The sequence below is a fragment of the Rattus rattus genome, chromosome 9, assembly GCF_011064425.1.
Source record: "Rattus rattus isolate New Zealand chromosome 9, Rrattus_CSIRO_v1, whole genome shotgun sequence".
Taxonomy (NCBI): Eukaryota; Metazoa; Chordata; class Mammalia; order Rodentia; family Muridae; genus Rattus; species Rattus rattus.
In genome coordinates, this window is record NC_046162.1 from 71,769,711 (window position 1) to 71,795,947 (window position 26,237).

The 26,237-nt window shown below is 47.0% G+C and overlaps 1 protein-coding gene across 2 annotated transcripts in view; it reads left to right on the top strand.

Moving 5' to 3' along the window:
- Positions 1–26,237, top strand: part of Pitpnc1 (phosphatidylinositol transfer protein cytoplasmic 1) — a 263,465-nt gene that overhangs the window by 118,526 nt on the left and 118,702 nt on the right. For both annotated transcript variants that reach the window (XM_032913822.1, XM_032913823.1), the window contains exon 2: positions 17,800–17,948. In XM_032913822.1, coding sequence (XP_032769713.1) covers positions 17,800–17,948 — 149 coding nt within the window. The remainder of the gene's footprint in view (positions 1–17,799; positions 17,949–26,237) is intronic.

The window sequence follows — 26,237 nt, forward strand, 5'->3', positions numbered from 1 at the left end:
GGGGTGGGGTGGGGGGTGACTTGTGGCCTCAAACTTAACATGTGGTGGAGGAGAACTCTAGTCCTCCTGCTGGAATTTTAGGGATGCAACACCTCCCCCCAGTTTATGGAGGTTGGGGATGGCACCCAGGGCTTCCTGTGGGACAGGCAGTCTACCAAGTGCCACCACCCCTGCCTGTCCTACTTCAAGGTCAGGGATGATGCCCTTCCCCCAAAGCCATGCATGCTAGGGGTGAGAGGATGGATGGGCTGGGGCATTCTGTTCCCACCCCTGCCAATCCGAGGTCTGCACACCTTGGCACCTGCTATTTCCAAAATCACGAGAATTGCAGAACAATTCATTTCCAGACCTGTGTAACATAAAAAAATGTCCCAAGACCACAGAGTTTCTAGGAGTATTTGTTCAGTGAGCCATATTTGCCCAAGGGTAAGGCAGTGATGTGAGGTTTACTCTCGGCTTTGGAAGCCACTTGTTGGGCATTCTCGTTTGCGTGAGTGTGCGTGCGAGTGTGCACAGATTTGGCAGCCAGCGGCCAACACTGAGGATGTTGCTCACCTGCCCCTCACGCTTCTTTTTTGAGGCAGGGCTTTCATCAAATGCAGAACTCACCAACTGGCTAGGAGCTTCCGGGATCTCTCCTCTGCCTCCTGACTTTGAGATTACAGGCACCCTGCCACGGCTTGCTTTCCAGGGCGTCCTGGAGGTCCAAGCTCAGGTCCTTGGCTTACACAGCAAGCATTTTACTGGCCGATCCCTTGCCCTAACTGACATTCATGTTTTTCAGGTAACTTAAAGCTATCCAAATTGCCAGGCCATGGTGGTGCACACCTTTAATCCCAGAGCTCTGGAGGCAGAGGCAGGCAGATCTGTGTGATGTTGAGGCTACAGGGCTAGTTCCAGGACAGCCAGGGCTACATAAAGAAACCCTGTCTTGAAAACCACACAAACAAAAAAACCCACTATCCTAATCGAGTGGGAGAGGCATAGTTCTTGTGGAGTCTGTCAGTTTTTTTTTAACGTGTGTGTGTGTGTGTGTGCACATGTGTACAGGTGTGGTTCAACATGTTGCCACATGACACAGTTCTACCCCAAAAAGAGCTCTTAACATACTCCTCTACAGATACCCATGCACAATAAAACGCTCATAGCACGATGGTTCTCAGCCTTCCTAATACCCTTTAGTATGGCTCCTCCTGATGTGGTGATTCCCCCCAACCATAACATTATTTTCAATGCTACTTTGTAACCGTAATTTTGCTACTGTTACAAATCAGAATGTAAATGTCTGCGTTTTCTAACAGTCTTAGGCGACCCTTGTGAAGCGATCATTTGACCCCTAGGTCGAGAACCTCTACTTGTAGCAGCATGCACACCAAATGTCCATCGGTAGGCGATGGGTAAACAAAATGTGGTACGCCCATACAGCAGAATAATAAATAGTAAAGAAAAGGAAGTACTGATTTTCATCACAATGTGGGCGAAGCTTAAACGAAGGCAACCAGGCACGAAAGGATAATTACTGTATGGTTTGTTTATAAGAAATACTCCAAACTAGCACTTTCCTAGAGGTGGGAAGTGGTTACCGTGCCGCGGATGGAGGGCAGAGGGAAGGGACTGTTCATGAGTTTGGGGTGAGGAGAACATGGGATTAGGTATGTGTGCCGTGGGCACGCCTCATGAGTAAACGAAAGAGCAGTGAGTTCTGTTCCTTACACGGTGTGAGCGGTCAGGCTGGAGAGATGGCTCAGCGGTTAAGGGCACTGACTGCTCTTCCAGAGGTCCTGAGTTCAAATCCCAGCAACACAGCGTGACTCAAAACCTTCTATAATGAGATCCGATGCCCTCTTCTGGTGTGTCTGAAGACAGCTGCAGTGCACTCGTATACATAGAATAAATAAATAACTCTTTTAAAGCCATCTGTTTATCTTTTCTTTTTTAAAGTAGCATCTATAACAAGTAGTGCAGGGATCAATGTTTGTTCCAAGATTGACTTTCTCAAGAACATTGGCTACCGAAAACAGAAGAGTGATGGCCCTAAGGAAAGCACCCATGAGGCCCTGCGTCCGTCCTCAACACTACCGAAGAGAGAGGAGGAGGTGGAAGAAATGGAGAAGGAAGAGGGAGGGGAGGGGAAAAGGAAGAGTATAGCAAGGAGGAAAGAAGGGGAGGGAAGTTCTTAGGAAGAGGGAAAGGAGATTCCCATGAAAGAGCCTGGCTTTGTCACCCCAGCTCTTTGAGAGTGTTAAATGCACCCAATTCACAAATAAACTCTGAGGGCTCCTCTTCCTTCTATGCCCTTGGCGGTTGTGTAGTTTACTACAACCCAGCTGGGCCATCGGGATACCAACTGAGCTTCCGAAGCAGAAATGATGGTGCCTTCTCAGGTCGTGCCCACCTCCAGCACGCAGGGCTCCCGTGGTGATAATTTTCAGCTGCCTCCTTGAGTCGCCCTTCCAGAGACCAACTTCACTGCCACTGTGCTCAGGCCTTTTCAACCTCAGAGCCACCTACCTACTGCATGGAGTTTACCTGTGGACCACTCCAGAGCATTGCAGGGGACACCTGAGTGTGAGCCAACATCCATAGTTGGGTGGAAACCTCGCCATCTGCATTTCCTGGGAGAGGGGTTTGGCTCCTGGGCACTGCCTCAGATGGTCTTCATAAAGACAAGAGGCTATGTAACAATAACTTTTACCACCCCAGAACTGACCTAAGAAGCTCACGGTGTCTTCATGATGGTTGTGAGTCACAGAACCGAGTCCCAAGGAAGGTGTGAGGAACTCGGACCCTTCTACCCTGCCAAGGGAAGAATAAGATGAGGGCCCAGTGGAAGCAGTTTGGGTGGGGGTCCTAAAAAAGTTAAGCCTTGGGTGAACAGACAGTGCTCAAAAGGAAACATAAATGGTCAATAAGTGTATGGGGGGAAATGTCAGCTTCCTCAGCTGTCTGGGGAATGCGGATGGAAGCTACCCGGAGGGAACTGGAAAGATGGCGAGGCACATCCAGTACCCTCTTCTGAGGCATCGTCCAAGGGCATCTGCATAAATGTGTGTGCACGTGCACACACACAGTCACAGACAACTTTGTTTTCAATCTTTGTTTAAAGATTTTGAGACGCATCACACAGAATGACTGTTCTTAAGAGCGTTGTTGATAACATGCTGGGGAGGGGCTATGGAAAAGGCACTCTTGTTCGCTGCCGGCGAGAAAGGAAACAAGTCCAGCGACTGCAGAAAGTAGTGTTGGAGGTTCCTCCGAGAGCTGAAGAAAGGGCTTTGATGTGGTTCAGCCGGCCCACTCCTGAGCGCACCCCAGAAGGACTCTAAGCCGGCTTGCCGCAGAGGCACGTGCACCACGATGCCTGTTGCTGCGCTGTTCCGAATCAGCTCAGTTCTAAGAACCAGCCTGAAGGTCCATCAATAGGCGAATGAATAAAAGATGTGTAAACACAATGGAATTTTACTCAGCGCTGAACAATGATGAAGTTAGGACATTTGCTGGGGAACGGCAGAATTGAGGATCATCGTGTTACCTGAAATACGCCCGGCCCAGAAAGACAAGCAGCACGTGTTTCTCTCCTCAGCAGCATCTAGACTTAAGAGAACATGATGACGGAAGAGAGATACTTAACATGAAAGAGAGCAACAGGAAGGATGATGGATGCAAGAGAGCCCGAATGCTACCACAATACATTTCACACACATGTGAAAAGCCTCATAGTGAAGCCTTTGTACAATTCATACATCATTCATAGGAATGATTTATTTAAAGGTAAGTGTAAAGGCACCGTCTACCCAGCCCTCCCTAGGTGGAAGGAGAGAACCAACTCCCATAAGTTGTCCTCTAGGCTCCAGGCACATGTTAGGGCTCACGCATGCGTGCCTTCACGGAATACATAGAATATAATTAAGAACTTAAATTTAGAGCTGGAGAGATGGCTCAGTGGTTAAGAGCACTGACTGCTCTTCCAGAGGTCCTGAATTCAATTCCCAGCAACCACATGGTGCCTCACAGCCATCTGTAATGGGATCCGATGCCTTCTTCTAGTGTGTCTGAAGACAGCGACAGTGTACTCATACACATAAAATAAATAAATCTTCTAAAAAAAACATTAAAGTTAAGCAAGGGGTTGCTATAGACTCCAGCTCCCCACTGGAAACAGCAGAAAGCAGAGACTCCTCTCCAGGGCTCACGACAGTACGTTCATGATAGCCAAGAGGCAGCCTGACGTGTCTCCCTGCAGATGAGTGGCCAGCCAGTATGGCCCCTATATTCATGTGTGCATTACTCAGTTCAAGCAAGGAAGGGGATTCTGATACGTGGCCATGGAGATGATCATGACAAAATGTTACAGCATTTGTCAATGCCATGCCACTCACTGTAAGCAAAATCATAAAGAGGGACGAATGCTGCATGATTCTGCCTCCGTGAGGCATCTGGAATAGACAAATCCACAGAGGCGGGAAGTGGAAAAGGGGCAGCCAGGGGGTAGACGTAAGGAGTTGTGTGCCATGCACAAGGGTTCTGTTCCCTTGCACATTTCCACAGAGTAGTTCTGGAGATGGGCAGTAGGGATGGCTCTGCAACATTCTATGCTTGAAAGTAGCTAGGACAGTGGTAGCATTGGCCAGTGATCCCAGGAGGCAGGAGGATTGCAAAATGGAGACTAGGCTGCCCTTTCCATAGCTAGATCATTTTCTACAATGATGATCATGATGGTGGTGGTGATGATGGAAGAAGACTTTGGGCTCTTAGGTTCACATGGTACAGTCCATCTTGGTGGGAAGGCATGACAGCAGGAGCGGGAAGCAGCTGATCTCACAGCATCACTGGCAGGAAGCAGAGAGTGGAAGGAATGCTCTTCCTCAGTTCATTTCTCCTTTTCATGGCTTCTGTGACCCCAGCCCACGGAATAATGCCATCCACATTTAGGATGTGGTTTCTCACCTAACTAACACAGCCTAGTCTGTCCCTCACGGGCATGTCCAGAGGTCTGTCTCCTAGACCGTTCCTGTCAGGCTGATAATCAGTATTAACAACCACTCGGCTATGAAGACCCTCATGCCTGGGGAACTGGGTCTCTTCCAAAACGGGGTGAGGAAAGCCACTGGAACCTTCCATGCTCAGCTCTTCAGATTGAACTTGTCATCCCCTCATCCCTGGACACTGTGAAGTGACTTGAACCACAGTCCACTTGCTCCACCAAGCGATTCTGTGACCTGAAGATTCTCTCAAGATCTTGATTGTATAGGCATGGCGGATTGAATCTCTCTCTCTTAAGAACCACCACTGTTCAACTACACTCACCAAGTGTTTCTCTTTGCATTCCGTTTCCTTTCCTGCTCTCCGAGGTTTCCTAGACATAGAACTGCTGACATTCCTGCAAGCATACATCTGCTTCTAGCTGTTCTACAGTTCCTCTTGACTTCCTGGTCATCGAGAGAGAGGATTTCGTAAATCCTCGGCAGGAGCCAATTGCTTCACAAGCAGCCTCTTTTGTTCTAAAAAGACCCTGTTTAGCTTGGTCTGAGGGGAATCTCTTGGGAACACTTGATAGGAGGCTGAGGAACGAAGATGAACACTGACAAAGCAGGCACAAGGAGACCTGGACCAGGCGCAGGTCCTGGAAAAGCCCTATCTTGATGTAGTCTCTTTCTCGTCTTGGGATTGGCTGCGCAGTCTCCTTCTCATCTTGGGATTGACTGAGCGGTTTTCTTCCGTAGCCAACACAAGCACCTCCTTCGCTCGCTGAAGGTCAGTCAGGCCTGCCAACAGGCCCTTCTTTTACTTGAGTCAGCATCCACTTCACATTTGCTGCGCGCCACTGGAGAAGTCCAATGATACGTCAGGATTCGTCAACTGGGTAGCCTCATGTTGTCCTCAAGGCAGAATCCCTCAGGAAACTCTCATCCTTGACCAGCATGGAGACTGATGTCCATCGCCCTGCCTCCATTGTCTGTGGGGTTCTAACATTTGTACGGAGCACTTGTGTTTTGGTTTGTTTGGGGTTTGGTTTTTAAATGACCCAGGGGCTGGGGAGATATCTCTGGGGAAATTATGTTCTAAGTAAGAGGCCTGAGTTCAGCTCCCAGATGCATATAAAGATTGGCACGGCAGTACTGGGGAAGCAAGGGCAGGACATTACGAAGGTTCGAGAGCCAGTCCAGCTCCATCAGTGAGCTCCCGGGTTGGCAACAGACACTCTCCAAAAGCAACTTAGAAAGCACCCGAGGAACACACTCATCCGGTCCCTAGTGTGCATGCGCTACACACACACACACACACACACACACACACACACACACACACACACACACACACACACACAAGAATGATGCAGAATTCACAGACTCAAGTGCCAAGACTGTCCCACAACCCGTGTACGGAGAAACCCCACATTCTTCTAGAACAACTTCCTTTGTGGTACTTACCTTCTAGAAGGTTCCTCCAGTGCTCTCTTAATGGCTCTTCCAGGCTCCCACTAATGGCTGGATCTCCAGCATCTTATCATAGATGCAAAGAGTTGACGCGCCCAGTGCCTACGCTGACACTGTAAAGTGCTGAGTGTGTATGACGTCATTCCAGTCTCTGACCTGCGAGTCAAAGGAATCCTTAGGGACAGGAATACCGCCCCCTAATGTTCGTCGGCCTCGGAATGTACAGAGTTTGCATTTTAAAAAGTTTTTTATTTTTTTATTTTTAAACTTACGTGTATGGGTGTTTCATATGAATGTGTGTTTGTGCACCACCTATGTACCTGGTGCTCCTGCAAGACAGAAGAGGGCATCAGGTCCCCTGGAACTGGAGTTGTAAGCCACCATGTAGGTGTTAGGAATTAAACACGGGTCCTCTGGAAAAGCAGCCTCTTTATTTTAAATATTGCTTTCTTATCCTTCTCTATGAAGTACACCAAAACTGTGCAGGGAATGTGTTAAGTTTCCTAATAGTTTCCTTGCAGGGACAATACCAGGTTTGTAACAGCGAACGCAAACCCTTTTCTGCCTTCCCAGTCGAGGACCAGGTTAAACATCCCCGTGTAGGGTTCATTATGAGTTTGTCTCAAAGGTTGTTTTTGCTTTTCTTTTTAGAGTTAAATGTCAATAACCCAGCTCCTTTAAAAAAAAAAATTCTTCCCACCAGCTCTTTCCTCTCCTCATGCAATGACACAGGTGCTACATAAACAAGGCGCCTGTGAGGGCCGCTCATGCTCATAAAAGTGCAGAGGAAGTTAATGTGATGGCCGCTGATAGCCTGAAACCTGAGCCGAGGGTTGGATTTTCTTTATGGGATCGGATATTGGGTTTTTTGGTGGTTTATTAACCTGGTAGAGTGACATCTGAAGGAATGCCCAAGGATGTGACCCGCCTCCGCCCCTGCCTTGCCCCGCCCCTGCCTTGCCCCGCCCCTGCCTTGCCCCGCCCCGCCCCATCCCCTTTTCTAAACATTTCCTGTCTGCCTGAAAAAAAATCTCCACTTAGAATCTGGAAGACAAAAAGGTTGGTGAATCATTTCCTCTGGCTGGGCAGAACACACCAGGTTTAAAACACTTTCCCCTAAGGAGTGAAAAATGGGGGATGCGCTTGGGGTAGAGACTATCTGGGGGAGAACCCCAGACTGAGAAACAGCTAAAAGAGGGGCTGCTAGATGAGACTGTAGCCAGTAAGGACCTTGTTCCTGCACTGGTGTTAAGGTTGGAGGGACCAGGATGCACCTGTGCACAATTCATCACCTTCCTTTCTGCCAGGGTCACTGCCACAACTTGGCACAGTCTGCTCCACTGTCGCTCGGGAGCGTTTGCAAGGTGGCTCCTCTGGAAAGTGAGTGGTCTCAAGGTTTGAGACCCAGTGCACCGATGGTTCCTCGGGCGAATCAGGAGCCAGGCAGACTCTGTGGGAAGCCATGGCCTGTATCTCCTGTCCTTTGGTTTCAACACTTTCACCTGCGTTCTCTAACCAAAGATACAAAATAGTCAAGTGGGAAGGTCCTTTTCTTTCGAGAAAGGTTTTGTGGGGCTGGAGAGATGGCTCAGCGGTTAGGAGCATTGACTGATCTTCCAGAGGTCCTAAGTTCAAATCCCAGCAACCACATGGTGGCTCACAACCATCTGTAACGGGGGATCCGATGCCTTCTTCTGGTGCATCCGAAGATAGCTACTGTGTATTTATACATACATACATAAAATAAATAAAAATTTAAAAAAAGAGAGAAGGTTTTGTGTCAGGTGGTGCAGGCTGGCTCGAAATTCACTATGTAGCCAAGGGTGACCCTGAACCTGCTAGTCCTCCTGCCTCTACCCTCCCAGTACTGGAGTTACAAATGTGCACCACATCCAGTTCTATTTAGTGCTGAGAATTAAACTAGGTCTTTGTGCATGATGGGAAAGCTCTCTATCTACTGAGCTACATCCCGAGCCTGAATACGTGTTGTTTGTTTTACTATTGTTGTTGATGTTGTTGTGTTTTGTTTTCTTTGAGACAAGGTTTCTCTGTGTAGCCCTGGCTATCCTGAAACTCAGAGATCCTCCTGTCTCTGTCTCCAAGTGCTGGTATTAAAGGGGTGTGCCATCACCAACCAGCCCAAACATTTTTTTCTTAATCCTACTCTACTAATTTTATTTTTTAAACTCAGGGCTTCAGAGAAGGCTCAGGGGAGAGGAGCACTTGTACTTTGAGAAGTCATGAGTTTGATCCCCAGCGCCTGCACTGGGTAGTTCACACTGCTTTGTAAATCACTAACCTGGATTTATGTTACTCCAGCTCTGGCGGGGCAGTCTGATGCCTTCTTCTGGTCTTTATGAGTACCACACACATGCTTGCATGCACACACACAAGTAAGTAAATACATAAATAGTCTTTTAAATATAATGAAAAATACATCACGGCTACACTGATGAGCTACACTGAGAGTAGAAGACATGAACGTAGGCCTTTTAAAACAGTGATAAAATTGTGATAAAAAGAACATACCCAGGACTTGACTGGGGAGACGGCTCAGTGGGTAAGAGCAGTTGCTGCCAAGCCTGATGACCTAAGGCTGATTCCCCAGGACCTACATGGTCGAACAAACACTACATGGAGAGCTCCAACACTTACAAGTTGTCTTGGTCCCTGCACATCTACCTTAGAGCACACATAAGCCTCTCACCCCATCACAAGCACAAAAATAAGTAAACTATAAATAAATAAAAATAAATATACACAGCCTGAACTGTAACCTGTTAACCATTTTCAGAGTAGGCCTGCCTGTGTTATCGGGTGACAGCCACCAAATGTCTCTCAGACACTTGTACTGTAGTCATTTCAAACTCAAACTCCACCTTCACCTTGGGTCTGACGTGTGTTGTATTTTGCTTGGCTTGATTTCTGGTCCATGGCTGGTGCCTCATTTTTTCCCTGCCACACTTCTCGGGGCTCTAATGTAACGGCGACAGGGCTGAAGTCCTGGTCCCAAGGGGTACCAGGTAGGATGTGCTACAGCTGTAGCAGTTTGTATCCAGGCTGGTGATTTATTGAACATTTGAATCTGTGATCCCCCCCCATTTGATTCTTACTGTACCCCGTGCCTGGGTTTTTATTGGCTCCATTTTGACGATTACAAAACAGGGCTGAGATGCAAGGCTCTGGTTGGGGTTGCACAGCTAAGTCAAAGGCAGCGTAAGGACACTCACTCATGTTTTCATCTTGACAACCAGGCGCCTTCCACAGGGAAACAATTATCACCTCCTCTGGTGGCCCAGGTAATAGCTGGTCCTGAGAGCGGGAGGGTTTCTCCAACAGCATCCTTGATGACCTGCGGTCCATCGTGCAGCTTGGGAACACTGTTACTCTCAGGCAGACCCGATGCCTGACCAACCACCCCCGGCCCCCAGGTTTGATATGGTGGGATGGGCTCACTTTAATCCCAGTTGGTATAACGTAGAGTCTACCACTCCTGAAAAGCTACTTTTTCCACTTTGGCTGCGAGTCTTTACAGCACTGTGTGCATTTGACAGTGACGGCAATTTCAGGTCACACATGCTAAGTTCCCAAAGTGAGGATCCTGTCTATAGTTCATACACTTTCTAGTTAAAAAAAAAAAAAAAAAGATTCACACTGGCCATGGGAGTCTACCAATAGTCTCAGCACATGGGAGGTGGTGGGTCAGGAGTTCAAAGTCATCTTAGCCTTCATAGTTCATCTAGGCCTGGCTGGGCTACGTGAGACCCTGTCTAAATAAGTTTATGACCTGCCTGGTCTACATAGTGAGTTCCAGGCCAGCCAGAACTATATACCCAGACCCTGTCTCATACGAGAATAACAACAATCTTACACATGCACACAGAGAAAACAAAATAAGAAAGAAAATAGAAGAAAACAATAATGTTTCTAATGTTCAGGGCACCATACATAATCAACCAGGTAGATAGCTACTAAGTAGAGAGCTGAGGCTAGACTGGGATGAATGAGGAAAATAAAACAGGGTCACCCAACCTTATGTGTAAGAGGATAGTAAGCAAATACTCCCAACTTTGGAGACCATACCTACAAGTCTCTTAAAACCACTCCACATACCACTATAGCATAAAAAGTCCATAGGATGAGTGAACATGTTTGTGTTTCAATAAAACTTTATTTGAGGGGCTGGAGAGATGGCTCAATGGTTAAGAGCGCTGACTGCTCTTCCAGAGGTCCTGAGTTCAATTCCCAGCAACCTCATGGTGGCTCACCACCATCTGTAATGGGATCTGATGCCCTCTTCTGGTGTGTCTGAAGACAGTTACAATATACTCATCATATACATTAAATAAATAAATCTTTTAAAAAAAACTTTATTTGAAAGGAGACACCAGCACATAATTTCCCAGCTATCACTGGGATACAGCAGGGCATTCCACCTGTGCCTTGGCTTGGTTACAGAAGGCAGCCATAGCCTCTGGCTTTTGAGACTGAGATGTGAACTCAGTGTATCTGCTCCCTTGTGTCTAATGTCGGTGTTGGGTTTGTTTAGCACAAGGCTGGTAGTGGGACTGAATCCTGGGAGGCAAACAGGGCTGAGTCAGGAGCTCTCCTAGTGGGTTCCACGAAGCTCCACCGTGTTCTGTGGGTCATAGATTGAGGATGAAGAAGGGTAGAAGAAACGCTATAAAATGCATTAAGAGTTGTATGAACAATATGGGGATATCCTGTGAGCACCATTACGTCACCATGTGCCCTTCTATTCACACGGCTGTGTATATGGTGGAGGTGGGAGAGGGAGAGGTTGTGCCTAGCCAGATGGGCATGAAGAGTCATTTGAAAGGATTGTCAAGACGGCCTAGCAGGGAGAACAGCAGGTCGCACAGGGAAGACATTCCTAAAGGACTGACTTGATGGGCGAGTTTGAGATGGATGTAGCCACTCTGGGCATAGAGGACACAGCAGGACTCGGGCACACTTCATGGATAGGAAACTGCATGATTTCATGTTCAGTTGGGCGGACAGCAACTTCTCTGCTTGTGTTATGTGGTGTCCGTCCATTTTAACGGTAAAGGCTGAAGTAGGTTTACATTCTAATTTTTTTTTTTTTTGGTTCTTTTTTTTGGAGCTGGGGACCGAACCCAGGGCCTTGCACTTCCTAGGCAAGCGCTCTACCACTGAGCTAAATCCCCAACCCCAAGGTTTACATTCTAATTGATCACCTGGAGCCTTGATTCTAAGGCCCCTCCGTTCTTGTAAAAATATAAAAAACGAAAAAAGTATGGATGTCGTTTATCCCCACTAGGTCCGGCACCTCAGTGCCCCTAGATATCTTGGCGGAAACACATCTCAACTCCGTGGCGGCCCAGTGTCTCCTGCCACTGCACACTTTCCTACACTCAAACCATCACATAAAAGAACACACAACACAATAACCTTTGGCCCAATTGATAAGATATAATTGCCCACCTTAACATACAAAGCCCAATACACATCCATCCCTTAAGAACATTAATAATAACCTGTAAATACACAGCGGAATCTTAGCGTCACCTGCCATGCCTTCTCTCCCTCTCCCTCCTCTTCCCTTCCTGTTCCAGTCTCCTCCTCTTCCTTCAAACTTTTCTCCCCCCATCCTTCCTTCTCATCCAGTGACAGGACTCATTCTATCCTGTACCTGCCCTCACCTGTATTTTACAAATTCAATGGGAAAAAGGTTCTGATGAAATCACCTGATTCCTGAGTATATGGCTAGGCAGCTGTCCTTGGGGCAGTGGAATTAGCATCAAAATACAGATAACTCCAGGGCAAACCACAACACTCCTCATTGAGGGATGAGGCAAACTGGAGAAAGGGTAAGGGACCAGGAGGATGCAGGTGTTGGTTGATGGCATCCCTGAGGTGAGTGATGACATCACTTGGCCAGTGAAGGGCTTGGAAGGTGGTCCTTGCTGTGTTTGGAAGCTCAGCCAGGAGCTTGGAATTTTGTTGACCCAGAACTCTGGGTCTGGAGTGTCTTTAGACAAGTGAGAATGCTTATTTTGTTTGTTTGCTTGCTTTTGTTTTTTTGAGACGGGATTTCTCTCTGTTCTATGGATCAGGCTGGACTCCAGCTCAGAGACTCACCTCCCTCTGCTAATTGGTGGTCAGTAGAGCTCCGCCGAGAACAGTTCTTATGGCCTTGGTACCATCAGAACCCTCTGCACCTTTGGCCTTAGTGCCTTCATCCAACATACAAGTTTGGCTGGAAGTAGCGATCTGGGCATGGTCCCTAGATGTTGGAACTTGCATGAGTGTGGAAAAAGAAGCAGGTCTCGAAAGGATGAAATCCTATAGCCTGGTACGATTTGGCTTCCGGCTGTCCCTCTGAGAGCCTTCACCGAGCTGTACTGGGGAGGTTTGTCCCTTAGCGTGCCCCCTATAAGTAAACTTACCAGTCCCTGTCTGTATAATCAAAATGCTAAAGGTCAGGCTGGAGAGGTGGCTCAGTGGTTTAGAAAACTGACTGCTCTTCCAGGGGTCCTGAGTTCAATTCCCAGCAACCACATGGTGGCTCACAACCATCTGTAAAGGGATCTGATGTCCTCTTCTGGTGTGTCTGAAGACAGCTACAGTGTACTCACATACATAAAATAAAGAAATCTTTAAAAAAAAATGTGAAAGGTCTGAGATGACCCTGGGATGTGGTTTATTTTTTTAAAGACTTATCTTTATTTATGTGTATCTGTGAGAATATTTGCACATGTGTACAGGTGCCCATGCAGGCCACTAGGGGGCATCAGATCCCTTGGAGCTGGAGTTATATGTGGTTGTCAACCACCAGATGTGGGTGCTGGGAACTGAACTTGTGTCCTATGGAAAATCAGGAAGTGCACTCCAGCCTACGTGTGGCATTCTTAGGTGGTTCAAGAATTATCTGTCGCTCCCCGTAACTGAGATACTGTTAGCTGATCATGTCCCAGAGTCAAAACCTCAGGACTTTATAATAAAAAGGGTAACAGACTATTTCTGGATGGTCCTCAAGGTCTGATTGCCATGCCTGCAGCCCAGGTCTGCTTTTCTTAGGAGGAAAGGAAAGGACAGACAGCCCTGGTCCATCTCGGAGTCTGGGATGAGTGTCCGGCCACCTTCAGCATATGTGGGTTATTTTCTAACCCCAGACTGATGCAGTCATAGTGAGCTAAGGCTGGTGTCTGCCCTGGGCTGGCCCATGGAGGAGCCACTGGAATGATCAATGAGGCCTGGCAGCTGGGTCCTTGTTGGCCGCGGTGAATCAGCCACCCGGCCTTGCCCAGACCCATCTCCTCTGAGCAGGAAGGACTCCTCTGACTGCTCCGTGCCCAGTCAGCCTGACTCGTGTCTGGCTAATGGCTTTTGTGTGTCACACATCGACCTTGACACCCTACTTTTTTTTTGTCCTGCGTGAGTGGTTTAGAGCTCCTAGAGACAGTGTAGATTTAGCTCTCCCCTAAGCTTTCTAGTGAAAGACCTTGGCAGGACTTTGAGTGGGGGTGGCTTCAGACACAGCGCTTCTTTTTAATACTTGAGGTGAAATGCACGGGACACAAAAGTAACTTTGGAAAAATGTTTTTATGAAGTGTATATACATTAGTATATGTGTGTTATATAAGTGTATATTATACATGTTATGTAAAATATGTACTACATGTGTGGTTTATACGTAACATGGCATTTTCATGCATGTGTGCAATGCATTTGGATCATATCTATCTCCCATGACCCTTTCACCCTCTCTTATTCCCGTGGATCCTCTTTCTTCCCAAACACTCCCTTCTTTCATGTCCGTGCCCCACCCCCATCTCCCTATCCCACACCCCAGCTCCTGGTGATCCTCTGAGCTTCATTTGGGTTCCTTATGGGAGCATAAGTTAGGGGTTCTTTACTCTCAGAAACATGGGCTACTGACAGAGTGGCCGCACCAGAAGAAATGGCTCTTCCTTCTCCTAGCAACCACTAACTGCCTGTAGATCCTTAGAGAGAGCTGGGACTACTCCCACCCCAACCCACAGCCCCACCCCCACCCCACTGCTACAGATCAAGTCAGGGCCTTGGGAGAGCTAGGCACATGCCCAAGTTTCACACTTCCAAGTAATCCCTTAAGAGTGAACACTCTGGTTCTTTATGTGCATCAACCACTGTCTACCCAGGACATTTCAACATTTCATTACTTCTTTGGACCTGTTGTAATAGGGGTGTGTGTGTGTGTGTGTGTGTGTGGTGTGTTGAGGTCAGACTCAGGACATTAGCTATCTCCCTCAATCTATCTAAATCATCTATTTATTTTAAACTTATTGTTGTGTGTGTATGCATCTGATATATGTGCACCAACACACTCAAGCTCTCTCTCTATTATTATTATTACTATTATTATTATTATTATTACTATTATTATTATTATTATTGTGTGTGCACGGGCATGCATACAATGTATGTTGGCACATGTGCCACAGCATGCATGTGGTGATAACAGGACAACTTTGTCCAGTCAGCTCCTCTTCTACCCTTACGTTGGTTCTGGGAATTGAACTCAGGATGCCTGGCTTATGTAGCAGGCTCCCCCACCTGCTGAGCCAGGCTCTCCCTGACCCTGAAGTCTGTAGATTCTCGGAGGTCGGCTGGCCAGCATGCTCCAGGGATCCTTCTGATTCTACCTCCACACTGCTGGGATTCCAGATGCTCTCCACGCTCAGCCTTCTCAGGGTGGCTGGGGTCTATGCTTGTGCGGCGATCGCTGCACTGAGAGCCTGGAGATCAGAACCAAAATCAGAGTGTGAGCAAACAAAGCACTCTTTTTCCGAACGTTTGGTATGGGAGCATCTATCCTGGGTCCCAACCTAATAGCTTATTGAGGCCACCCAGTCCTCATACAATCTTTCTATATCCGTTTGTCTGTGTTCTAATTTCTCTTTAGTCTAAGGACACCGGCCATGCTGGATTAAAGCCCACACGGATGGCATCTTTTAAATATGATCGTCACCCTTTGAACTCTGGGAAGGGAGACATCTCAACCCCATAACACATTAAAGTGGCTTCTGTGTCAATATTCATTCCTTTTGGTGGCTGAGTAATATTCCACTGTCTGTGGTCCTTAAAGCATCTTATCCAAGCTGCTGCTGTGGACATCTGCACCCACGGAGCCACGGAGTGCCTCCCTCCCTCCGCTTATGTGTGGTGGCCCACTTATCTCACACATCCCCTTCCCATCCTGGTGGGAACAAAAGTAAAAGCAGTACTGGCCAGAGGGGAAGCCAGGTCAAGCCTCATATCCTCTGGTTCATTTTTAAAATGGATTTATCTTCCAGCTTCCTCTGTCCTCTTCCTGCTTACCTTGTACCTTCCCTCCCCACAAACTCACACACACACACACACACACACACACACACACACACACACACACACACACACACACACATTAAAAGCATTTTAAACACGGGCTCGTTCTGGACAGGGCCGCAGCCAGATAGGAAGCATAGCCCTTGGAGAAGAGCCAGCCCACAGCCTGATCCGTTGTCATGGTTACTGGGCCTGGTCCCTTGAGCCAGCTGCAGACTTAGAGCCTGTTCAGAGTTTCTTCACATTCCCCTTCCATGCCCCTGCCTCAGCATGAAAGAGGGACCTTGGGACAAGAGACCTCTCAGCTTTGGAACCAACCACGATGCTGACTTGAATATTCCAGCTGCCTCTAGAGTTAGAATAGATTCTTCTCTTGCGCACAGACAGGGCCTCTGCATCCCTGCTAGCCGAGGGCCCTCCTAGGAACAATCGGGCATCCTCGTTAGATTGCAGGAGAGTCAGGCTTTGGTGGTAGTGACTTCGTGTGCTGGCTCATACTGACTGTGTCAAGAGGGGTCACAGCAGAGTTCTGACATGAGCAGGCATGTCCCCTATCCAATGGTTGTAACCCTCTTCCCTTTCTCCCCACCCCACCCCACCCCAGAATGTGACATTGAATTCATTTTGCCACCTCAGGAGTCCATTGGGGAAAGAAGCACCTGTTGGCCTTGGGTTGGGTCTTTTGGTTGGATGGTTGGTTTGTTTGAGCCATTATTTATTTTTTTTAATGTACTAATTTTTTGTCATATGTTCGGTACAAGTGCCATAGCACATAGGTATTGGTCAGAGAAACTTGCAGGAGTCAGTTCTCTCCTTCTGCCGTGTAGGTTTCGGGGATCACACGCATGTCATCAGGCTTGGTGACAAGTGGTCAGGCTCAGTTTTGCGAGAGGCAGGAAGGAGAGTTGAACAACCCGGGGGGGTGAAGACATTGCAGAAAATGTCTCAGCCCCGGTTGCTCCAGGATACCCTTGTTGGTTGATGGACTCCAGAAGGCCCTACACTGTTAGTAGGTTTGTGTGACAACAATCCAGAGACACCAAGGATATTCCTCAGTGTGGCACAGGATTCTGGAACTCCGGTTTTTAGCTGTGGGATGGGGGGCTTTATGAGCATCTAGGGGCCTTCACATTAGAGGCTCATGTTTGTATCTGAGTGGCTGAGGCAGGATCGTCAAGAGTTCCAGGCAGTATAGGTTAGAGAGACAGTGGTTGGCAGGCAGGTAGGCAAGCAGACAGACAGACAGACAGACAGGCACTGTCTCAAAACAGTGATTCCTGCTTAGCACGAATGAAGTTTCAGTTCCCAGCATTGAATAAAACAGGCTCGGTGGTACTCACCTGGCGTCCCGAGAACCTGGGGGTTCTTGGAGGCAGAAGGAGCAGACATTTAATGGCATCCTTGGCCTCGTGATGAGTTTGAGGCCAGCTCGACCTTTGCAAGACCTGTCTCAAAACCAAGACGAGACGAAGGCACGGTGGGGGGATGGGAAAACGAAAGCCCAACTTTTCTCACGCTCCTGTCTAGCCACCTGTGAGAACTGCTATTCTAGGCGGGACAAGATGCAAGTGACAGTTAATCCTTGTGTCCAGCAATGCTGCCAGTTAGCTACAGAGCCAGGACATAAATAACAAACACACCCTAGGCTGCCTTTGGCCAAGCCAAATAGAACACCGACTCCCTTTAACCCCGTCTCTGTCCAGAATGGGAAGCAAGGCAGACTCCTCAGCTTGTGCGCCCTCAGCATGGCCCTTAAAGACTGACAGAACTCCAGGGGGCGCTTGGTACGGCCGCTCTGATTGTTCTCGGGATTGTGCCATTTCTACATCCTGCTCACAGCCAGCCCTCTGCCCAGCTCCTCAGACCCAAGTGGCTACTGGCTTTTTTCTCAGCAGAAGGCACTGATGGGATGTGTAGCCGTGTGCCCTGTCATCAGAGGACAGCGTGGGGGATTCATCAGAGGCAAGCTGGGGCTGACCTCTCTGTCTCCATCCCTCTGTTTGCTTTGCAGTACAAAATCGGACAGCTGTATATGATCAGCAAACACAGCCATGAACAGAGCGACCGGGGAGAAGGGGTAGAGGTCGTGCAGAATGAGCCCTTTGAGGACCCTCACCACGGCAATGGGCAGTTCACTGAGAAGCGAGTGTATCTCAACAGGTAAGCCATTGCCGCTGGGGCGGCCCCTCCCATCTGTCGACGCCGTGCGGTGAGGTCACTAGAAAACCATTACGCCACCGTGACAGCCACCCATGTTACTGCTTTAAAACCAGAGTCATCTGGAGAATGTGAAACCTACCTTGGATGACATAAGAGGAGATCTGATCGATGCCTGGGACAGTGTTTGGGGGGGGGGGTGGCTGTACCTTGACATAGTACGGGCAGTCTAGACCTCACAGCCCCTGTGACAATGGGTCTTGATTATTGGGTTTTCTACATTCTGTCAGATGACTAACCAGGAGTCCACTGAGAAAACTAACAAAGTGACCAGAGTGATTTGTGGTGGCTAAGGGGGGCTTCCATTTCTCCAAGAGTCTCCCCACCCATCCTGCAGTGATTATTCTCCTTTTGGGGTAAATTATAAACCAGCACTGGCCAAGGTTATGTTTTCTGTTTTGCAAAGTTTATCATTATTATTATTATTATTATTATTATTATTATTATTATTATTATTGTCTTCTGTTTCCTTACTACCAGTGGTATAATTAGTTCTTGGGATTGTCTGAGCTTCTCTCCACTTCATCCCATCCAGCCTTGGCTTTTCTGTTCAGGGCTTTTCCGGGTCAGAATATTTGTAGTGAAGGATCTGGGAGACGGCTCTGTCAGGAGGGCGGGTGCAGTGTAAGGGCCCTGAGCTGGCATCTTCAGCACCTACGTAAGGAACCGAGCATAGCAGGGCCTGTGTGTAATTCCAGGACTGGAAAGGTAGAGACAGGATTATTCCAGGAACTTACTGGCCGGCCAGTCTAGCCAGATCGGAGAGCTCCAGGTTCATGGAGAGACCCTTTGGGCTTTTGTTTGTTTTTTTTTTTTTTTTGTGTGTGTGTGTGTGTGTGTGTGTGTGTGTGTGTGTGTGTGTGTGTGTATATGTGTGTATATATATATATATATATAAAAATTATTAAAGTTAACTGCCCAGAAAACAAGACTTGTATTAGCCTTTCCACAAGTACATTTACACACGCATGCACGCACGCACACACACACGAGCACCTGCTACTGCTGTATCTACTAGCTCACTAGTGACCGTTGAGAAGCTATTCCAACATTAGCTGGACAATTTCCCGACTTACACTGGCCTCTGTGAGCGAGCGTTCCCCATTCCCAGTGACTTGGATGTGGTCATCCACTTCCGAGTGGGGTTATATTTAGAGACTCCACTCTCCGAAAGGCTAAACTAGACCATTCTGTCACAAGAAGATACTTCAAGTCTCATCCACAGAGTGGATGGAAGGTTTCCAATCCAGTACCTTGGCAGGGAAGGCCTTGGGCTGATGAACCAAATATGCTTCCGAATGCCTGGGGACGAGGCACCAGGGAACTCTCAAGATTATGCAAATGAGGTGGACCTCATCTGTCAGTTGAAAGCTGTGCGTTCCCATGATTCAGAAGCTGTCCAGGCCTCAGCCAAATGTTTATCTGCAGGAGTCACTCGGCCCTGGGTATGTGTTCTTCTCTAGTCCTCTCAGCATGGAAGGCGTCAAACACACAGGAGCAGGTTCCCTTCAGGGATCACCTCTGAGGAGAAGTGAAGGACATTTGGGAATTTTTGGAAAATTCCATTTCTCAGCTCCAGTTGTCTTGGCTTACGTTTTGCCTTGCGGGGACTGTTCCCCACGCAGCCAAATGAAGAAGAGTGTTAGAAACTTTATAACTTTCCCTCAAGCAGAGGATGTGTCCAGCTGTCTCTGTCATGTCTGTTTTCTCTATCGAAATATACGCTATTTATCTTAATGAAGTCATAAACATTAGTGGGAGGGAAGCGAGCTATGAATAGAAAACGTGCACTTCCAGTAATAGTAACTGGGGAGATTAGTGCCGACCCCTCCCCCGCTTCCTATGACAAACACGGGACGGAGCGGAACGGAGCGTAACAATACAAAATGAGCTTAAAACAAAGACAGGGAAATCCTTAGTTCCTCGAGCTAGAAGGGAACCTGAACTCATGGACCATCGAGGGCCGCGGAAGCTAGGGCCAACCATTGTAGGCCCCACCCATACCAGAAGAGATGTGGTCTCAGGGCCACACAGATGGGGGCTGCTGCCGAGAGTCAGGCATGCGCACTGGTTCGTGACAAGCGAAGGCTGAGAGACTCAAACTGAAGAGATGGCTCCGGGGTTAAAAGTGCATACAGCTGGACTGGAGAGATGACCCAGAGGTTAAGAGCACTGATTGCTCTTACAGAGGTCCTGAGTTCAAATCCCAGTAACCACATGGTAGCTCACAACCATCTGTAATGGGATCTGATGCTCTCTTCTGGTGTGTGAAGACAGCGACACTGTGCTCACAACTTAAAAATAAATGAGTCCTTAAAAAGTAAAAGGTCCATACAGCGGAGGACCAGTCCCAGACAGCACCCGTGTCTGCTTGGCACGAATATATAAACACACACACACACACACACACACACACACACACACACACACACACACACACACACACTCTATAGCGGTCTTTTGTGGTTTTATGTTGTTATTTGTTTCTTGTCTTTTTCTTTTTTTGTTTTTTTTTTTCCCGGAGTTGGGGACCGAACCCAGGAACTTGCGCTTCCTAGGCAAGGGCTCTACCACTGAGCTAAATCCCCAACCCCTTTTTCTTTTTTTTTAAGTCAGGGTTTTCTGTGTATCCCTGGCTATCCTGGAACCCACTCTGTAGACCAGGCTGGTCTGCTGAGATCCACCCGCCTCTGCACCGAAAGTGCTGGGATTAAAGGCCGCCACCTGCCTAAAACTGAAGTGATTTAAAAAGAAAACGACGAATGGAGATACTTCCACAAAGTTAAAACTAAAGGAAAAGGAGAAGGGTGTGTGGAAGCAAACACCGGGAGGAGCTGACGGAGCACCGACGGTTTAAAGGCACCGGCAGCAATGGCTGGCTGCCGCCTGTTTGTAGCACCAAAACAATAACAACAGCAGAAGATAAAAAGAGTCATTTTAACGGAGGAAAACACTCCAAGGTGCCAATATAGTTTAGGGGCTGAAGAGCGATGTTGACTGTTTTCGTTTGTTGTTTTTTTGAGACAGGGTCTTACTCTATAGATCAGGCCAACATCGAACTCGAAGAGATTTGCATCTCTGCATTGAAAGTGCTGGGATAGGGGTTGGGGATTTAGCTCAGTGGTAGAGCGCTTGCCTAGCAAGCGCAAGGCCCTGGGTTCGGTCCCCAGCTCCGAAAAAAAAAAAAAAGAAAAGAAAAAAAATATATATTTAAAAAGAAAGTGCTGGGACTAAAGACATGTGCCACCCCACCCACCCCTCTTTCTTTTTTAAGGCAAGCATAAATATTCAAAGCATAGAAGTAACCTTCAGAGAAACGGGACAGTAAGGAGTAACTTCCACAGTAGCACGCAACCAGTTCCTAGGGGTAGGGATAATGGAAGTCCAATTTTGGTGGCAAATTAAGCTGATGTGTCCATTCACTTTCCCATGCACCCTTATGGCCTGGGATGGACCTTCACAGCTAATTGCTGTGCCCTAAAAGGCATCAATTTTTTATCTATAATAAAATGAGACAGATGTTCAAGGCCTCTCTTTTCTGTTCAAACGGTCCAGCATCTGCCTTTGAGAAAGGGAGGGGGGGTCCCCGAATCATGTTTTCCCAGTTGATTTATGCCAAGGTCATACTTTTATGAGAGAGGACCAGTTACATAAATTATCTCCTGTCAGTGTTTTATTCATGGCATTATAATAGAGCGACCTCCCAGGACTAAAACTAAAAAGGGGAAAGTGGGGAGAGAAACCAACTACTGGGAGAAAATGAATGCTGCCTGCCCTGTGAGCTCTCATAATAGAATTGAACAAGAACAATATGAAACGGCAAAAGTACAAGAACACCTTTCATGATAGAGCATGTGCCTAGCGTGTGCAAGGCCCTAGGTTCTGTCTCCAGAATTACAAATAAAAAATGTTACCACACATTAATCTCAGGGACATAAACAAAAAAACTATCTTATAAGCATACCAAATCCCTCAGAGAATAATAATAAACCATCATCCGAATTTGGTCCCTAAATCCATTATATTGACATTAAATAAACCCTCCGGTATACTTCTCCACAGTAAATCTGGGATCCTGGCATTTGGTGGTGAGGAGGGCATGAGGTTCAGAAATCAAGGGTAATTGTCAGCTCTGTGTTTTGTGCTTGTGGGACAAGACATCTCCCCCAGCCCCAACAAAATCATGAGACCCTGATGAGGAACTTACAACTGCTCAGTATGATTTTCAGTCAGCAACCTAATCAAACCTCTCATTCACTGCATACATTACAAAAATAAATTATAGATCAATAAAATCCCTAAATGTGGAAAATATAGATAAACATCCTTTAATATTAACAGATTAGGATAAAGCCACTAAGGCATAAAGACAAGGACTGGTGATATTAAAGCAGTAAAATTGAGAGCACCTACATAGCAGAAAAAAAAATTACACACTAAAAATAAACCTTTATATACTAGAAGACACCTAAATTTCAAAGTCGTTCTCTAACTAGAGGAATGCGTCTGTAATGTTTGTAGAGAGAAAATTCGGGCACTTCAACGAATAGGTCTTTCTCATCAATTAAAAAAAAATGTATTTGAGTGTGGGTGGGTGGGTGTATGTGTGTGTGTCCCTGTGTGTATGTGCACATGAGTGCAGTGCCCATGGAGGCCACAAGAGGGCATCAGATTCAGTTTCCCAGGTCCAGGAGTTAAAGGTGGGTTCTGGGAAGGGAACGTGTCTCCTCAGCAAAAGCCTTCTGCATTCTTGACCAGTTTTTTTTTTTTCTTTTAATTAAAAAAACAACACAGTTCATTTGAAAGTTGAGAAAGGGGTGGGGAATTTGAGTCAGAGGAGAGGAAGTGTGAATAGTATATGCATGAAAAACACTCGCCTCATCAGGAGGCAGGGAAACAGATTCCAGCAAGGACATCTCTTTCCGCACACAACCGAGTGACAAGAATTAAAGTCTGGTGAGTCTTGGGATTAACAAGGATGTGAGAAAACAGCCGGCTTCAAATGCTGGAGGGAGCTGTACTCGGATATCACCCCTTTATAGAACCATTGGCAGCGACGGGGAAAGATGAAAATACGTTCCCATCTCCGTTTATCTCGCGGCAGAACCCTAGCGGAATCACCGCATCGTGCACAAGAGGCAGGCGCCACGGGATCCATTCTAAGCCGGCTGCGGTGGAAAATAAACTAAAACTACCCAGAGATCTCTGGTGGAAGTACGCCGTGGTATATAGTTGCAGGGTGGAAAATTCCACTGTGCTTTAGCTTAATGAAACAGATTTACTTTGGCAAATTTCATAATATGCAATAGGCAAGCTATAGAAAAATGAGGAGTCAAAAAAAAAAAAAAAAAGAAAAAGTCTGGCTAAATAACTAGATGGTATTCTTACCATTCTTTTGAGAAATCCACAGCTAGGAAGGATTATGAGTCTAAAATTCTCATCGAGAAACTTCAATCAGGGAAACATCAGTCATTTTGTATGAAGGCTCATCTTCCAAGACAAAATTAAACAGGGACAACTTTTATCTTCGATGCCCAAATGCCACTTGTAGGAGGACAGGATAAAGGGCTGGGAAGGCATTAGCTGTGCCAGCCTCATGAGACAAGTTCAGTCCCATGTGACCAGCTTAAAACAAACAACAGCAGAACGGGTAGGTGCAGTGGCGAGTGTCTGTGATGCCAGCACAGCTGTAGTGTGGCGGGACGGAAAGAAGGAGGAATCACCCACAAGCTTGCAGACCAGCTAGCCTGGAGTTAGCAATGCATCAGCAGACCTGAGACTCTTCTTACTATAGTGCAGAAGGACTCCCGAGAGTTAACCTTCCCATCCTGACAGTAGGCAGCCCTAAACACCACACAATTAATAAACAAAGGAAAGGGATGAAGCATTTTGCTTTTCAATGGTCTGCTTGAAACTACACCAGTGATGGGGGTGGGGGTCGGTGCTGCAGCGATGTCTGGGCCGTTAAGAGCCCTGGCTGTTCCTCCAGAGGACCTGGCTTCAATTCCTTGCGCCCATATGTCACCTCACAACTGCCTGTAATTCCAGTTCAGGGGATCCAGCACCCTCACACAGACACATACGCAGGCAAAAACACCCATGCATATAAAATAAAAAGTAAGATTGGAAAAACCCAGTGATTTGGGCTGATACTTCAAAATGAAGCAACTGTGTGCTACATATACATAAAGTAAAGATTGTATGTGTGCACTTTCGTGTGTGTGTGTGTGTGTGTGTGTGTGTGTGTGTGTGTGTGCGCGCGTATTAAACACAGAATTGCAGACATTACCATTGGGTGCCATCCATAAAAGTAAAGTACAACTGTCTATAACATGTATCGGTCCACCTCAGTTCTTTCTTTTTTTTTAACTTTTTTTTTAAATTTTTATTTATCTAATGTATATTACATATGGTTGTGAGCCACCATGTGGTTGCTGGGATTTGAACTCAGAACCTCTGGAAGAGCAATCAGTGCTCTTAACCACTGAGCCATCTCTCCAGCCCTCAGTTCTTTCTGTCTGTTCCTCCGTGGTTCATTTTTAAATGGAGAGGATATGCCGTGTTGAGGAGGCTGTTACAATAACTCGAAACCCTAAGGATGGCAAGATTCACTGAAGACGATGGAAAGACTAGGGCTGTGTTCCTGCACTATTAGATGAACAAGAATTAGCGCTTCGTGCACTTGAAACCCAACACAGCTGACACCAATGGGTGAGCATGGCGGGAAAATAAAAGAGACGTTTGCTCAGTTAAAGGGAGAAATTTCCAGGCACACTAACCGTGTGATCGTGCAGTTGAGAGCCTACGAGTCTATTATTGTAAACAGCCGGATGATCCCGGCAGATGGTGGCCTCAGTTGGACAACCCAGGACATACTTTAGTGTGCCTCTTTTTTTTATATGCTCAAAATATGTCTTGGACTTTCCCTCTGGACACATGAGTAACCAAAGAGGCAGTGTCTAATCCGTTTCCTTTCCACAAGTGAGTTGAGTTTTAGCTTCCTTTTTTTTTTTTTTTTTCTTGGCAGTTCTGCAACGTTATTTGACATTCAGCAGGTTAGTTCTCCAAATTGACCGTCTGTAGATTTTTTTTTTCTTTTTTTCGGAGCTGGGGACCGAACCCAGGGCCTCGCGCTTGCTAGCGTCTGTAGATTTTTAATGTCATAACAGGCACGTAAGTTACCAGTGTGTACAGTTTGTTTGGTGAATCCTATTACATTTTCTGGACAAACATATTCGCATGTGGTATGCGAATATTCCTTCTTCCCTTGTCCCAGATGTCTCTATTGAGCCCGGTGTCAGTGCACACATCTGGAGTCCCCATTACCTTCATGGCGAATTTCCAAATTTCTTTGAGTGCCCGAGGAGGACGCTTCTTGAAGCCCACTCCATGGAGGCGCTCAAGAATGTTGATGGTGTATTCTTGGGTCACCACCTCGTTGACGGCAGAATGGCCCTTCTTCTTGACACTCTTCTTTGTGGGAGCCATTCTGCCAGGCCCAAGTTGGAAAGGACCTTTGCTTCCTTTTTTATGAATCTAAACTAGGTCCATCTTTGTATTCATAAGCCACCTACCTGTGTGTTGAAATCTTACACATGCATGTGAGCATACAGCTTTGGAGGGAAGCCTTTAGGGAGTTGAGGTATGGTTCTTGTTTTCTGGTCAAGGGAGGCCCAAGGCTGATTAGGTTGAACATTTGTGAATCTGTCTGATTTTAGCTACAGATTACCTGGAGCTGTGGAGTCCTCTGCACCCATACAATAGGCTCTATTATTACATGGCGTGTCCTGTGGACCCGAGTTAACAAACTGGCAGAGTGGGTAGATGCCTCTTTGCACCGATCTGTATGGGTTCGGAAGCATTGGCCAATGTAGCCATGAGCACTTCTCGTTATATTCAAAGCCCTTGTAACCAGGGCCTACTCTTCAGCTAATGTCGGAAGGAGAAAATTGCTCAAAGGGGAGATAGATTGAGCCATAATTATTATTACCAAGCAAATCTCAGACACTCATCTCTCAGGGAGCAGTGTGCTTTGGCTGATATGTAAGGTATCTATGGGGATAAATGGAAGACTGGCCAAAAGGGCAATTTGAGGTTCTATCAGTGAAGCTGCCAGCAAAAGAAATGAAGTCTGTGGTAAGCAGAAAGAACTTGATGGAAGGATGTCAGGGATCCGCAGGATTTTCTGCAGCCAAATGAATGGGGCAGGAATCAAGAGTGGCTCCAGAGTGG